General features: G+C 42.9%; 1 protein-coding gene across 1 annotated transcript; it reads left to right on the forward strand.

The window, feature by feature from the left end:
* Window positions 1-8,817: 8,817 nt before the first annotated feature.
* LOC111966252 (vesicular inhibitory amino acid transporter-like) lies at window positions 8,818-14,195 on the forward strand. Its single transcript, XM_023990741.2, has 2 exons — window positions 8,818-9,710; window positions 10,579-14,195. The coding sequence occupies exons 1-2, from the start codon at window positions 9,315-9,317 to the stop codon at window positions 11,764-11,766; spliced, it is 1,584 nt and encodes a 527-aa protein (XP_023846509.1). The 5' UTR covers window positions 8,818-9,314; the 3' UTR covers window positions 11,767-14,195.
* The last annotated feature ends 1,644 nt before the right edge of the window (window positions 14,196-15,839 follow it).

Below are 15,839 nucleotides of genomic sequence, written 5' to 3' on the forward strand. Positions count from 1 at the left end.
CGCTCCCCATCTAGCTTCAGAGTTTTGTTCTGTTAGGTGACCTAAACTGGGATATGCTTAACACCCCGGCAGTCCTAACATCCAAGCTTGATGCCCTCAATCTCACACAAATCATCAAGGAACCCACCAGGTACAACCCTAAATCCGTAAACATGGGCACCCTAATAGACATTATCCTGACCAACCTGCCCTCCAAATACCCTCTGCTGTCTTCAATCAAGATCTCAGCGATCACTGCCTCATTGCCTGTATCCGCCACGGGTCCGCGGTCAAACGACCACCCTCATCACTGTCAAACGCTCCCTAAAACACTTCTGCGAGCAGGCCTTTCTAATCCACCTGGCCCGGGTACCCTGAAAGGATATTGACCTCATCCCGTCAGTTGAGGATGCCTGGTCATTCTTTAAATGTTACTTCCTCACCATATTAGACAAGCATGCTCCGTTCAAAAAATGCAGAACCAAGAACAGATATAGCCCTTGGTTCACTCCAGACCTGACTGCCCTCGACCAGCACAAAAACATCCTGTGGCGAACTGCAATAGCATCGAAGAGCCCCGCGATATGCAACTGTTCAGGGAAGTCAGGAACCAATACACGCAGTCAGTCAGGAAAGCAAAAGGCCAGCTTTTCAAGCAGAAATTCGCATCCTGTAGCTCTAACTCCAAAAAGTTCTGGATACTGTAAAGTCCATGGAGAACAAGAGCACCTCCTCCCAGCTGCCCACTGCACTGAGGCTAGGTAACACGGTCACCACCGATAAATCCGTGATAATCGAAGACTTCAACAAGCATTTCTCAATGGCTGGCCATGCCTTCCTCCTGGCGACTCCAACCTTGGCCAACAGCCCCGCCCCCGCTGCTACTCGCCCAAGCCTCCCCAGCTTCTCCTTTACCCAAATCCAGATAGCAGATGTTCTGAAAGAGCTGGAAAACCTGGACCCATACAAATCAGCTGGGCTTGACAATCTGGACCCCCTATTTCTGAAACTGTCCGCCGCCATTGTCGCACCCCCTATTACCAGCCTGTTCAACCTCTCCTTCGTATCATCTGAGATCCCCAAGGATTGGAAAGCTGCCGCGGTCATCCCCCTCTTCAAAGGGGGAGACACCCTGGACCCAAACTGTTACAGACCTATATCCATCCTGCCCTGCCTATCTAAGGTCTTCGAAAGCCAAGTCAACAAACAGATCACTGACCATCTCGAATCCCACCGTACCTTCTCCGCTGTGCAATCCGGTTTCCGAGCCGGTCACGGGTGCACCTCAGCCACGCTCAAGGTACTAAACGATATCATAACCGCCATCGATAAAAGACATTACTGTGCAGCCGTCCTCTCATCGACCTGGCCAAGGCTTTCGACTCTGTCAATCACCATATTCTTATCGGCAGACTCAGTAGCCTCGGTTTTTCTAATGACTGCCTTGCCTGGTTCACCAACTACTTTGCAGACAGAGTTCAGTGTGTCAAATCGGAGGGCATGTTGTCCGGTCCTCTGGCAGTCTCTATGGGGTACCACAGGGTTCAATTCTCGGGCCGACTCTTTTCTCTGTATACATCAATGATGTTGCTCTTTGCTGCGGCGATTCCCTGATCCACCTCTACGCAGACGACACCATTCTATATACTTCCGGCCCTTCCTTGGACACTGTGCTATCTAACCTCCAAACGAGCTTCAATGCCATACAACACTCCTTCCGTGGCCTCCAACTGCTCTTAAACGCTAGTAAAACCAATGCATGCTTTTCAACCGTTCGCTGCCTGCACACCGCACGCCCGACTAGCATCACCACCCTGGACGGTTCCGACCTAGAATATGTGGACATCTATAAGTACCTAGGTGTCTGGCTAGACTGCAAACTCTCCTTCCAGACTCATATCAAACATCTCCAATCCAAAATCAAATCAAGAATCGGCTTTCTATTCCGCAACAAGCCTCCTTCACTCACGCCGCCAAACTTACCCTGTAAAACTGACTATCCTACCGATCCTCGACTTCGGCGATGTCATCTACAAAATAGCTTCCAACACTCTATCAGCAAACTGGATGCAGTTTATCACAGTGCCATTCGTTTGTTACTAAAGCACCTTATACGACCCACCACTGCGACCTGTATGCCCTAGTCGGCTGGCCCTCGCTACATGTTCGTCGTCAGACCCACTGGCTCCAGGTCATCTACAAGGCTATGCTAGGTAAAGTGCCGCCTTATCTCAGTTCACTGGTCACGATGGCTACACCCACCCGCAGCACGCGCTCAAGCAGGTGTATCTCACTGATCATCCCTAAGCTAAAACCTCATTTGGACGCCTTTCCTTCCAGTTCTCTGCTGCCTGCGACTGGAACGAATTGCAAAAATCTCTGAAGTTGGAGACTTTTATCTCCCTCAACAACTTTAAAAATCTGCTATCGAGCAGCTAACCGATCGCTGCAGCTGTACATATGTCCATTGTAAACTCACCCCCCAATTTACCTACCTCACCCCCCATACTGCTTTTATTTATTTATTCTTTCTGCTCTTTTGCACACCAGTATCTCTTCTTGCACATGATCATCTGATGATTTATCACTCCAGTGTTAATCTGCTAAATTGTAATTATTCGATTTATTGCCTACCTCATGCCTTTTGCACACATTGTATATAGATTCTCTTTTTTTCTACCATGTTATTGACTTGTTTATTGTTTACTCCATGTGTAACTCTGTGTTGTCTGTTCACACTGCTATGCTTTATCTTGGCCAGGTCGCAGTTGCAAATGAGAACTTGTTCTCAACTAGCCCTACCTGGTTTAATAAAGGAAATAAAAAAAAAAAAAAAAAAAAATGGTCGGTAATCTGTTTGTTAACTTGGCTTTCGAAGATTTTAGAAAGGCAGGGTAGGGTAGATATAGGTCTGTAGCAGTTTGGGTCTAGAGTGTCTCCCCCTTCGAAGAGGGGGATGACCGCGGCAGCTTTCCAATTTTTGGGGATCTCAGACGATACGAAAGAGAGGTTGAACAGGCTAGTAATAGGGGTTGCACCAATTTCAGCAGATCATTTTAGAAAGAGAGGGTCCAGATTGTCTAGCCCAGCTGATTTGTAGGGATCCAGATTTTGCAGCTCTTTAAGAACATCAGCTCTCTGGATTTGGGTGAAGGAGAAAAGGGGGAGGCTTGGGCGAGTTGCTGTGGGGGGTGCAGGGCAGTTGACCGGGGTAGGGGTAGCCAGGTGGAAAGCATGGCCAGCAGTAGAAAAATGCTTATTGAAATTCTCAATTATCGTGGATTTATCTGTGGTGACAGTGTTTCCTAGCCTCAGTGCAGTGGGCAGCTGGGAGGAGGTGCTCTTATTCTCCATGGACTTTACAGTACCCCAGAACTTTTTTGAGTTTGTGCTACAGGATGCAAATTTCTGCTTGAAAAAGCTAGCCTTGGCTTTCCTAACTGCTGGTGTATATTGGTTCCTAACTTCCCTGAAAAGTTGCATATCACAGGGGCTATTTGATGCTAATGCAGTATGCCACAGGATGTTTTTGTGCTGGTCAAGTGCAATCAGGTCTGGAGTGAACCAAGGGCTATATCTGTTCCTGGTTCTACATTTTTTGAATTGGGCATGCTTATTTAAGATGGTGAGGAAGGCATTTTTAAAGAATAACCAGGCATCCTCTACTGACGGGATGAGGTCAATATCCTTCCAGGATACCCGGGCCAGGTCGATTAGAAAGGCCTGCTCGCTGAAGTGTTTTAGGGAGCGTTTGACAGTGATGAGGGGTGGTCGTTTGACCGCAGACCCATAGCGGATACAGGCAATGAGGCAGTGATTGCTGAGATCTTGGTTGAAGACAGCAAAGGTGTATTTGGAGGGCAAGTTGGTTAGGATGATATCTATGAGGGTGCCCGTGTTTACGGATTTGGGGTTGTACCTGGTAGGTTCATTGATAATTTGTGTGAGATTGAGGGCATCAAGCTTAGATTGTAGGATGGCCGGGGTGTTAAGCATGTCCCAGTTTAGGTCACCTAGCAGCACAAGCTCTGAAGATAGATGGGGCAATCAATTCACATATGGTGTCCAGGGCACAGCTGGGGGCAGAGGGTGGTCTATAGCAAGCGGCAGCGGTGAGCGACTTGTTTCTGGAAAGGTAGATTTTTAGAAGTAGAAGCTCGAATTGTTTGGGCACAGACCCGGATAGTATGACAGAACTCTGCAGGCTATCTCTGCAGTAGATTGCCACTCCGCCCCCTTTGGCAGTTCTATCTTGTCAGAAAATGTTATAGTTAGGGATGGAAATATCTGGGGTTTTGGTGGTCCTCCTAAACCAAGATTCAGACATGGCTAGGACATCCGGATTGGAAGAGTGTTTTAAGGCAGTGAATAAAACAAACTTGGGGGAGTGCCAAGATGGAGGCAGGGTTCAACACAGTGCTTCCTACCAGTCATCTAGTGTTTACAAATCATTGGTGATAGTCTACTGTATGACCCATAACATTTCATTTTTACAGTAGGCCTTCTGCAGTAAGGACTCCGTGAATGAGTGTCTACCACCAGAGGGGGCAATGAAAGCTGGTCTGCTGCATTAGAGTGTCTGAATGAATAAACATCAAACAAAGCATGAATTTGTCTTTTGGACATTCAGAATTAAGTCCAAGTAGACTTGAGCTCCTCCTATAAATCTATTCTTAGGTTGATATGATATGCTATCCCTATCAACCCCATTTCTGAAAAGGCCTTGATTTAGTCTGGTCTGGCACTGGCAGTATTACTGTCAATTGACTAGACAAAGTGGAGCCTCAGCTGGTGATATAGGGCACCCTTGGCACTGAAAGTAGACACTCCACCACCAAAGGCTCTGGCCCCTATCACTCCAATGGTAAGGGGTCACATGAAGATCCTCTATCGTTCTACCCTTCTGAATCAGCATCAGCCCATATACTATGCTGCATCCTTTCAGCAATACCGTACCATGAGCTAGTCAATAAGAGGAGTACTTCACATTCACCTATGCATTTTTCATGCCACCTTTGTTCTAAAACCACAGAATTATGCTGAAGGGTCTTCCCTATCAGATCATGCATGCGCCCTAATATCATTTAATTTAGAGACAAAAGGCATATTCTCTGTGTAATCAAACAAATGGTGGATACATTTTATATTTATTTCAGTGCAGGGACTTGATTGGTGGGATACCACAGATTTGGGAGGAGGGAAGGCTGTAGCTTGATGTTGTGCCACTGAATCAGAGGCACAGTTCACTGCTCAGGCACAAAGCTCTAAGACAGGCAGTATCCTCTGATGCTACTGAGCAGATCTAGGTCATCTCCCACACAGGCTCCCAGAAGGCAAGACGTGACATTGTACCGCTGTCCCTAACACGGCGAGCTCTTGCTTGTTGTGCATGTCATACTGTGATGAACAGCAGAGGAATTAATATGCTACATCCGCTTTGGGACTGCCATGATGCAGCTCCTCCATTTTGTCGGAGCAGAAGACTCGTTTTCAGTGGCAGCACAGGGTAGAGAGATCCTAATTAGCTTGTCATCGGCTGTCATATTCAAGTGTTCCAGCAAGACTCATTAATGACATTTATTGGGTTATTGTCATGTTACTACAATGTTAATAATATTACCACTATTATAATATAGTTGTGGTAGTAGAATAGCTATAGCAGCAATAGCTAAAAGTCTTGTTTTCTGCTGCAACTCTTTTTGCTCAGATCATGAGATGAAATGGTGAAATGTCATTTTGAATCTTTGTGCACGCAGGACTGGTCAAATAAAACGAGAAAACCTCCAACTATCTGTGACATGAATGAATGAGGTGGAAGGGAACACAGTTTACATAATAGGGTGAGGCTTGCATGGAGATTCCAACTGCTGCCTCTGATATCAGAGCCACAGCAGCAAACCTAAACACTCCTCCATCCCCGCTCCCCCGCACACACAGAGACTGTCACTACCTCTCTTCTCAGTCTGAAGCCCTGTAAGCATAACAGATATTTTTAGGCCATAGAGTGATTAATGTGTTTATGCACATGTCACTTTGCATGCATCCCTGGCTGTGTAGAGTCTGTGTGTATACGTGTAAATCGTGTTCATGTTTCACAGTGGATCCAAGTAAAGAATTTAAAATTCTATGTGTGTGTGTCTGTGTGTTTATTTATTCCTATGTGAATTGCATGTCATTGTCAACCATTTTGTATAAGCAGCAGATTGCAGTTTTCAATTCTAAACAAAAATGCTCAGTTTTTTTCTCAATCCAGGACACTATATTTTTTCCTTAGATCCCTCCCTCCCTGTTGTTAGGGCTCTAGATTGGTTCGAGTTGCTACCCTCTTCATCCAGTGGGATTTACAGACAGACAACCTGAGTTCCTTTTGAGTCTTGCCACCCAATTATTGTGGCCATGGCAACTATCTGAGACTTTTGCCCCCAGTTGGCTGTTAGCAGGCTATATGCCTACAGTATCTTTCCCCCTTCAGACATCCCTCTCTCATCTTTGCTGAATTAATCCTCGCCTCTGTAACCCGAAGCTAAATTGGTCATCACAACAACCAATTTGATGCCATCTCAGTAATAATATGTCTGAAGATCAATTTCTTCTGAAGTTCCAAATATGCAAATACAGAACAAAATGTTTTTGTGTCCAGATTTGTTTGCACATTTCACTGAATTCAAACCCGTTTTCCATTATGAAGGTGCAGTTGCTGTTAATGTGAATCCAGTTGGTGGTGTGTGTGTGTGTGTGTGTGTGTGTGCTGAACATTTGCAGCCTATCCTCTGTCCAGTATTAGCCCAGGGTTTGCACATGATGGGGGAGGGAGCTTAGTCACTGAGATGCCCCAAGGACTCTCCGGGAATATCTTTCCTCACTATCCTCCACTACACACACACACACACACACACCACACACACACATACACAACACCACCACACACACACACACACACACACACACACCACCGTCTGCCTCCACACACAGATAGAGATTAGCCCTATCTCACAAGGATGGTTGAGCCACATGCACACACACACACACACACACACACACACACACACACACTGTGCATGCCTGAACACAAATGGCAGCATGGCAAAGCAGCCTATGCCAAGCATGAAAATATGTGGAACTTTCTCTGTCCTCTGGGTTGATGCTAAATTTAGAGCTTTCATTGTCTTTCACGTTGTTGTCTCTTTTTGTCTTTTACCAATGCACAATTCAACACGACCAAAAATGACAGTTCCGTCTTTCCTTCATTTTCATAATATATTCCAGCAGAAGGAAATATTAGAAATGCTTTGAAGTCCTCTTCTTCAACCCTGTGCTAGAGCACATTTTGCAAACGCAGGCACCAAAACCTGACGACAGTAATACTGCAATGCGTTGTGACACGTCGGAACCGATTACGAGGGAAAAATATGAGGTGCCTCTTATCATCTGAGGGATTACTGTTGGAGGCATCAAATGCTTCAGAGGTTTAGCCCATTCTTCTTAATTTTCTTAGATGTTTCTGCATTTTCATGTCATTTCGTAATTTGGGAGTTACAAAGCAAAGCATACGCACATGACATGAGTGTTGAATCCAACTAAAATGCCATGCGTATTCAAGACACCCGACATAATATATTAGCCATTTGGTTTCCAGGCCACCTAACCATGAGGAATTTAGTCATTCTGAGTAGTCTACATTGGAAATATAACGTAAGACTACAGGGTCATTTAAAATGTACTAGGCTATTACAGATAGTTTATAGCAAACATGCGCAAATGTAAAGCGCTAGTCTGGGTAGGCCTACCAGTCTTTTTAGCTGACATTCCACTCCTTGTAGCCTACTCTTTGGCATATGACACCGAAGGAGTCAGTGAAACGTTACCTAAAAAGAATGGTACTAGCAAGGCCTGTCCAATGTTCTGCAATGCGGAAACGAGTTGAATTTTCCGATGCACGCGGGTCATTCTCTCTAATTTAGCAGCTGAAAAAACATGGAATTTGTTACATTTTAAGTATCTGACTCCATGAACAAAACTGTACATAGGCTACGCAGGTGTAGCAGGTAGTAAGTAGCCTATTATCAATTAAAATGCTCGGACAACAAATAAGAGACCATATTAAAAACAAGTTTTGTTTTGATAAAAATTAGGCTACATTAAATATATATTTTGTAAGTGCATTGGCTACTTGGGTCAAAGGGGCATGAAACACAACTTTGGATCCAAATTCGTATAGCGAATAAACTAAAACACAAAAATAAATAATCTAACGAATATACGAGGCCTTGATATTTAAATATTTTATATTTACTCCATAAACATTAAAGTGATTTCACACCTCTGATATTTGTTTTTGCATTAGGAATAAAAAGACTAAGACAGTATGTATTATAAACTAGACTTATATGAAACGTATATTACCTCTGCCGGATCAATACAATCATAACGAAAAATATTGGAACAAATTATGAATCAAATTGGGGGGGAAGGGGGAGGGGGGGGGAATGATTAATAAAAAAAATAATAAGCCTAATCAAATATGCAAAATAGCTAATCGAATAAGTAAAATATTTGGTATAAATGAAGCGTAAGAGCTAGCATTCATGCCTCTGGTAACAAACACCCTTTTCTCCTTCCAAAATCTCAAAGTAATCTCTCTCTCTCTCCCCCTCACTCACTCACTCATCTCTCATCTCTCTCTCTCTCTCTCTCTCTCTCTCTCTCTCTCTCTCTCTCTCTCTCTCTCTCTCTCTCTCTCCCTCTCTCTCTCTCTCTCTCTCTCTCTCTCTCTCTCTCTCTCACTCATTCACTCATTCACTCTCTCACATGCACACACACCGCTTCAGAACCATGAGGGGTTTGTGCATGCTGAGCAAGTCATTGCATTGGCAGTCTATGAGGACACGTGCCTAGTCCCCCTCTAAAATTCTACCGCTTGTGGTTTGCACTTGTCACGGCTATAGCAATACTGAGCGCAACATCAAGACCCACACCGACAACTGCATGGAGAGGTCACAAACAGGGACATTCGATCACATTAAGCAACATGATCAATTTGAATTAGGAGGAATTGATTTACTTCGTTTCTTCTGACGCCAAGAAAGTGACAGGAGGGATTTGAGAGTGACATGGATAATCAAGACCAACAGACGGGATTTTAAACGACAGCCTGTGTGGATGTAACGGTTGGGCAGCCGTTAAGAACAACGTCGATACGTCTTGGCAACAGGCATGATTATCTTTCTCTCACAGCAGCAGCCAAAATAGCTCATAACCACACTGCATGTATTTCTTCAACACTTTTCAAATTTGATCCAATTGATATCTGAAGATTCACATTTTATCTCACAACAATGGCTCACTTAATTCGACACAAGATCGGCAACAAGCTGACCAATGCAGCCAACACAGTGTCCAATAAATCGCAGGCCAAGGTCAGCGGAGTGTTCGCCAGATTGGGCTTCCAGGCCGCTACAGATGAAGAGGGTCTGGGGTTCGTGGACTGTGATGACTTGGACTATGATTACAGGCAGGGGATGCAGATGGACATCATGCAGGGCGACGAGGAAGGGGGAGAGATGGACGGAGGAGACGAGTTGACGGAGGGAGACAGCCACTACCAGAGAGATGGCACCGGCCCAGCATCCTCCTCCATCAAGAACACTGGGGCGTGTAACGAGTTGGCATCAGAGGTCAAACCCAAAATTACGTCTTGGGAAGCGGGGTGGAACGTCACCAATGCCATTCAGGTAGAAATGATTTGAAGAATGACATGAACATATTGTCACTATGTCAATGTAGGCCTTTTGTCAACAATCGCCTTGGAATATACGCCATACATATCATTTCAGAGCACAATGCATTACGCTATATCATTCGGAAGACCCCAATTTCCATTCTACAAAAAACCGAAACAGACCTTTAAAACGACTATAATTTTTCACATTCACATGTAAAAATAGACTTTCATTTATTTCTTCCAGATAAATGAATTGGCCTATTTTATGGCTTCTTATTTCAAAATCCCTCATTTAAAACAAGTGATTCCTAAATATATATATATATTAAACATAAACAATGGCAGTTGCCTTCATTTCATCAGACGAGGATGTCAATTAAATACGAAGCATTTTGAGATTTTAAAGGAAAATAGGGATCTATTCTAGATAGCCTATTTCCTATCAGTAAAAAACAGACCCAACTCCATCTGGAATGAATACAATTATTTGGATTAGCCTCAGGCACAATAAGGACCATTTCATTATTCTTGATAACATTTCACAGTGGATTATGTAAAATAAATCCAGTCTTGGTGAGGAAATATCTTAGTTATTACATTTTAAATTAAATCAACAAAAAATAAGCATCGTTTCAAATCAAATTCCAATTCTGAGCCTGCACGCTTAGTGGCCTGACAGATATATACTTTTTTCTCTCAACTCAAATCGTTAAATGTAGGTTTCCACACATGTAGCCATATGATTATGCAAATAAATGATGTTTGTTATAATTATGCAACTTTGAATGTCATTCATTTCTTGTATATGTGGGGCGGGGAGCCTGTCACTTCGATAAGACCGTGACCATTACGACTCAACTGTGCTTGTGTATCCGCAGGGGATGTTCGTCCTTGGGTTACCCTACGCCATTCTTCACGGAGGATACCTCGGACTCTTTCTAATCATATTTGCGGCTGTTGTATGTTGTTACACCGGAAAGATTCTTATTGCGTGTCTGTATGAAGAGAACGAGGATGGGATTCTGGTGCGCGTGAGGGACTCCTACGTGGACATCGCCAACGCGTGCTGCCAGCCACGGTTCCCGTCTCTGGGCGGGCATATTGTTAACGTTGCTCAGATCATTGAGTTGGTCATGACCTGTATCCTGTACGTGGTGGTCAGTGGCAACCTGATGGTCAACAGTTTCCCCAACCTGCCGGTCTCGCAGAAGGCCTGGTCTGTAGTCGCCACGGCCGCCCTCTTGCCTTGCGCGTTCCTCAAGAGCCTCAAGGCTGTGTCCAAGTTCAGCTTGCTTTGCACTATCGCGCACTTCGTCATCAACATCCTGGTAATAGCCTACTGCCTCTCCAGAGCCCGGGATTGGGCCTGGGACAAAGTCAAATTCTATATTGATGTCAAGAAGTTCCCCATCTCCATTGGCATCATCGTCTTCAGCTACACGTCCCAGATCTTCCTGCCCTCGCTGGAGGGGAACATGCAGAGGCCAAGCGAGTTCCAATGCATGATGGACTGGACCCACATTGGAGCCTGCGTCCTGAAGGGCCTGTTCGCTCTGGTGGCATACTTGACTTGGGCAGATGCCACCAAAGAGGTCATCACGGACAACCTGCCGTCCACCATCAGAGCAGTGGTCAACCTATTCCTTGTGGCTAAGGCCTTGCTGTCATATCCGCTGCCATTCTTCGCTGCTGTAGAGGTCTTGGAGAAGTCTTTTTTCCAGGATGGAGGGCGCGCCATATTCCCTGACTGTTATGGGCCGGGAGGAAGTATTAAATCCTGGGGACTGGGCCTCCGGTGCCTCCTGGTGGTGTTCACGTTGATCATGGCCATCTTTGTACCTCACTTCGCACTCCTCATGGGCCTCACCGGGAGTCTTACCGGCGCCGGGTTGTGCTTCCTTCTCCCAGCTCTCTTTCATTTAAAGCTGATGTGGAGGAAACTTTTATGGCACCACGTGTTCTTTGACGTCGCCATATTTGTCATAGGGGGCATATGCAGCATTTCTGGTGGTATTCACTCAGTAGAAGGGCTCATTGAGGCATTCAAATATGGAGTCGAAGAATAAGAACGTTCTACCTCTGTAGCCCATACCTTAAATTTGGTCAATCATAGGCGCGTAATGACAGACTGATTGACAGCGCATAAGGGATACTGTGTAATTGTTTTACTTCGTTTTTTTTGTTTTGCCTTCTTGACGACAATGTGCAATAATAAACTTTATAATCATAGTGTAGAGTATTGTACTGAAATGTTGTGTTAACTAGGAAGGGGGTAATGCAGTGTCCTTGGAGAATGGATCATCTCTGAAGCAGTGAATATCATGCAAGGTTTGATCAGGCAAGGTTAGCACAACCCATGTGAAAATGAGCTGTGCATAGGCCTCACTTGTGTGTGGATGTGTTGATATCTGCATTGACAATGAGTTTATTAGCGTTTTATTATCGGTTTCTAGCTGCTAAAGAATTAGATAACAAGCTCATACCAGATTCTGTCGACTTAAAGATAAAATACGCTCGGAGCACCCACGTGGGATGGGGCTATATGATAAATGTAGTTGGTTAATCAAAACATTTCGATTAGTTTTCAACTGTACTTGGTTTTTGGTGTTTCAAGTGTCATTATGGATGAAGTGAATTATTGCAGTGCAAACCAGTGGCTCTAAATGTTTATATGAAACCATCTGTCTTCTGTAGTCTACCTATCTGTTGAACGTGAATTGTGCTTTCATTGAATTAATCATGACGTGTAAGAAAAGAGTATGTGTTGAATTAGTAGAGAAATTAATCGAATATTTGATGCGTTATGCTCATATCTTTGGATTCATTATATGTCTATAATTTGTGCACGCTCATGTTTGTGCGAAAAAATAATATATGGGTGAATAAAATCTATGTTTTTATGGATGAATATAGACAGTTTTGAGGGCTTTCTGTAAAACGGTCAAATGGAAGCAGAGTCTGTGGATTAGGAAGGCAGTATGTTGTGTGGAGGAGGATTCTGCTAATTATCATAGGCTCACTCACCTCACATGCACATGTGCATTGTCTGCCTGTATGCTTAGACTCAACATGCATTCAAATTTTCAAAATTTACTTGAATAATTTTGTAGCCGTAACACACAATATATTTTATTTAACCTTTTTTTAACTAGGCAAGTCTCACAAATTCTTATTTACAATGAAGGGCTACCCCGGTCAAATCCTAACCCGGACGACGCTGGGCCAATTGTGCGCCGCCCTATGGGACTCCCAATCACGGCCGGTTGTGATATAGCCTAGAATCGAACTAGGGTCTGTAGTGACGCCTAAAGCACTGAGATGCAGGGCCTTAAACCGCTGCGCCACTCGGGAGCCCATATATTAAGCATAACAAATATGATTTGAAATGACATTATTCTGCACAGTAAAAAGCACCACATCTTTCATTTCCTGATTTGCAAGTTACAATAGTAACAATTCTACTCAGAATGAGGATGTTCTGATATGTGTCCCACATGATGCTTGTGAAAGTTCTGATGCTCTTATAACTAGGGGCCAGCATTGGATACTTTGGGGACCTCAGTGGACCCCAAGGAGTCATCAGCATACATTTTAAAAATACAAAAATTAAAAGACATGCCCCCAGATAGCATATGATAGCAAAATGTGTAGATTTGCAGGAATTTAGCTTTAGAACTGCAACATTTTCTTTCAGCCTCACTGTACCTGACCACTCACCAAAGGGGATAGGTGTTCAACAGTTCAACAGTCACTTTACAATGAAAAAGGAAGCTATGATCCCTTATTGATGTCACCTGTTAAATCCACTTCAATCAGTGTAGATGAAGGGGATTAGACAGGTTAAACAGGGATTTTTAAGCCTTGAGACAATGGAAACATGAATTGTGGGAGAGGGTGAATGGGCAAAACAAAATATTTAAATGCCTTTGAACGGGGTATGGTAGTAGGTGCCAGGTATTAGTGTGTCAAGAACTGCACCGCTGATGGGTTATTCATGCTCAAATGTTTCCCGTGTGTATCATGAATGGTATACCCCCCAAAGGACATCCAGCCAACTTAACACAAGTGTGGGAAGCATTGGAGTCAACATGGGCCAACATCCCTGTGGAACACTTTCAACACCTTGTAGAGTCCATGCCCTGACGAATCGAGGCTGTTCTGTGTGCAAAAAGGTGTGCAACTCAATATAAGGAAGGTGTTCATTGTATAAATATCACATGATTTGATCGCAAATTGAGTGCCAAATCAGAACTACAACCATCTAGACTAGAGCTAGGGATCAACTTAGGTAAATTCTTCATTGCATTTGACATGCCTTCAAAAAGTATTCACACAACTTGACTTTTGCCACATTTTATTGTGTTACAGCCTGAATTTAACATGGAATAAATCGTTTTTTGGGCACTGGCTTACACACAATACCCCATAATGTCAAAGTGGAATTATGTTTTTCAACTATTTTTTTTACAAATTAATAAAACATTTAAAGTTTAAATGTCTTGAGTCAATAAGTATTCAACCCTTTTGTTGAGACATGCCACAATAAATTCAGGAGTAAACATGTGCTTAACAAGTCACATAATAAGTTGCATGGACTCACTCTGTGTGCAATAATAGTGTTTAACATGATTTTTGAATGACTACCTCATCTCTGTATCCCACACATGCAATTATCTGTAAGGTCCCTCAGTCGAGCAGTGAATTTCAAACACAGATTCAACCACAAAGACCAGGGAGGTTTTCCAATGCCTCGCAAAGAAGGGCACCTATTGCAAGATCGGTAAAAAATAAAACATTGCATATCCCTTTGAGCATGGTGAAGTTATTAATTACACATTGGATGGTGTATTAATACACCCAGTCACAACAACGATAAAGGTGTCTTCCTAACTCAGTTGCCGGAGAGGAAGGATACCGCTCAGGGATTTCACCATTAGGGCCAATGTTGACTTCAAACTGAGGATGGATCAACAAAATTATAATTACTCCACAATACTATAAAGAAGGAAGCCTGTACAGAATAAAAATATTCCAAAACATGCATCCTGTTTGCAACAAGACACAAAAGTAATACTGTAAAAAACGGGGCAAAGCAATTACATTCTTCTCCAGATGTGGAAAGCTTTGAGACTTACCCAGAAAGACTCACAGCTGTAATTGCTGCCAAAGTTGCTTCTATAAAGTATTGACTCTTATGTAAATGAGATATTTTCAATACATTTGCTAAAATTAAAAAAAACATGTTTTCACTTTGTCATTATGGGATATCGTGTGTAGATGGGTGGGCTTTTTCTAAATGTAATTTTATTTATTTAATTCAGGCTGTAACACAACAAAATGTGAAATAAGTCAAGGGGTATGCATACTTTCTGAATGCCCTGTATACAGCATATCTCTTATGCAAAGCACTGATAACAAAATAATTTTTTATTTGCGATCTGCTGAATATAGTTTTATTGTAACTAAAATATGTTCATGGCATTATAGGAAAGCAGTGCTATTTCAGAGGGACAACCCAGCTGGCACATAACGTTCGGAGAACCATATGTTTCTTAGAGCTTGGTGAGAATGTGGTTGTCCAATGATTATTTTTGCATACAACCTTCCCACAACTTTCTGGGAATGGTGCAGGATAGTTGTTTGGCTTTGAAACATTTTCAGCACATTTAAGGAACTTAACAAAAATACATTATTTTCTTGGCATTTCATTACTTTAACAGAATGTTTCCTAAAAGTTCAAACATGGTTACATTTCATAAAAATTTTGGCAATGCTCTAAGAACGTTCTAGAACTGGTTTGACATTAGGAATGCTCTAAAATAGTTCAGAGAAGGTTAAGTAACAACATTCTTCTGTGGGAATTTCAGTACTTCAGCATAACGTGGTTCTATTTAGAGTCATGTTCTGAAATTGTTCCAAAAACATTAAGAAACAATATTCTTCTGTGGAAATTTCAGTTGTTCAGCATTACATTTCCTGCAGGCTTCCTCATGGTTCTATTTAAAGGATCATTCTGACACTTTATAATCAGTTATTATGCTTTTAGTATATATCCAGTACCGTAAGATTTGATACATTTTGATGTTTTATGGTTTTTGTTAGTCATACTGCACAATTCCTTGTTTTTGTTATTTTGAAG

Source organism: Salvelinus sp. IW2-2015, linkage group LG7 (assembly GCF_002910315.2).
Source record: "Salvelinus sp. IW2-2015 linkage group LG7, ASM291031v2, whole genome shotgun sequence".
Classification (NCBI taxonomy): Eukaryota; Metazoa; Chordata; class Actinopteri; order Salmoniformes; family Salmonidae; genus Salvelinus; species Salvelinus sp. IW2-2015.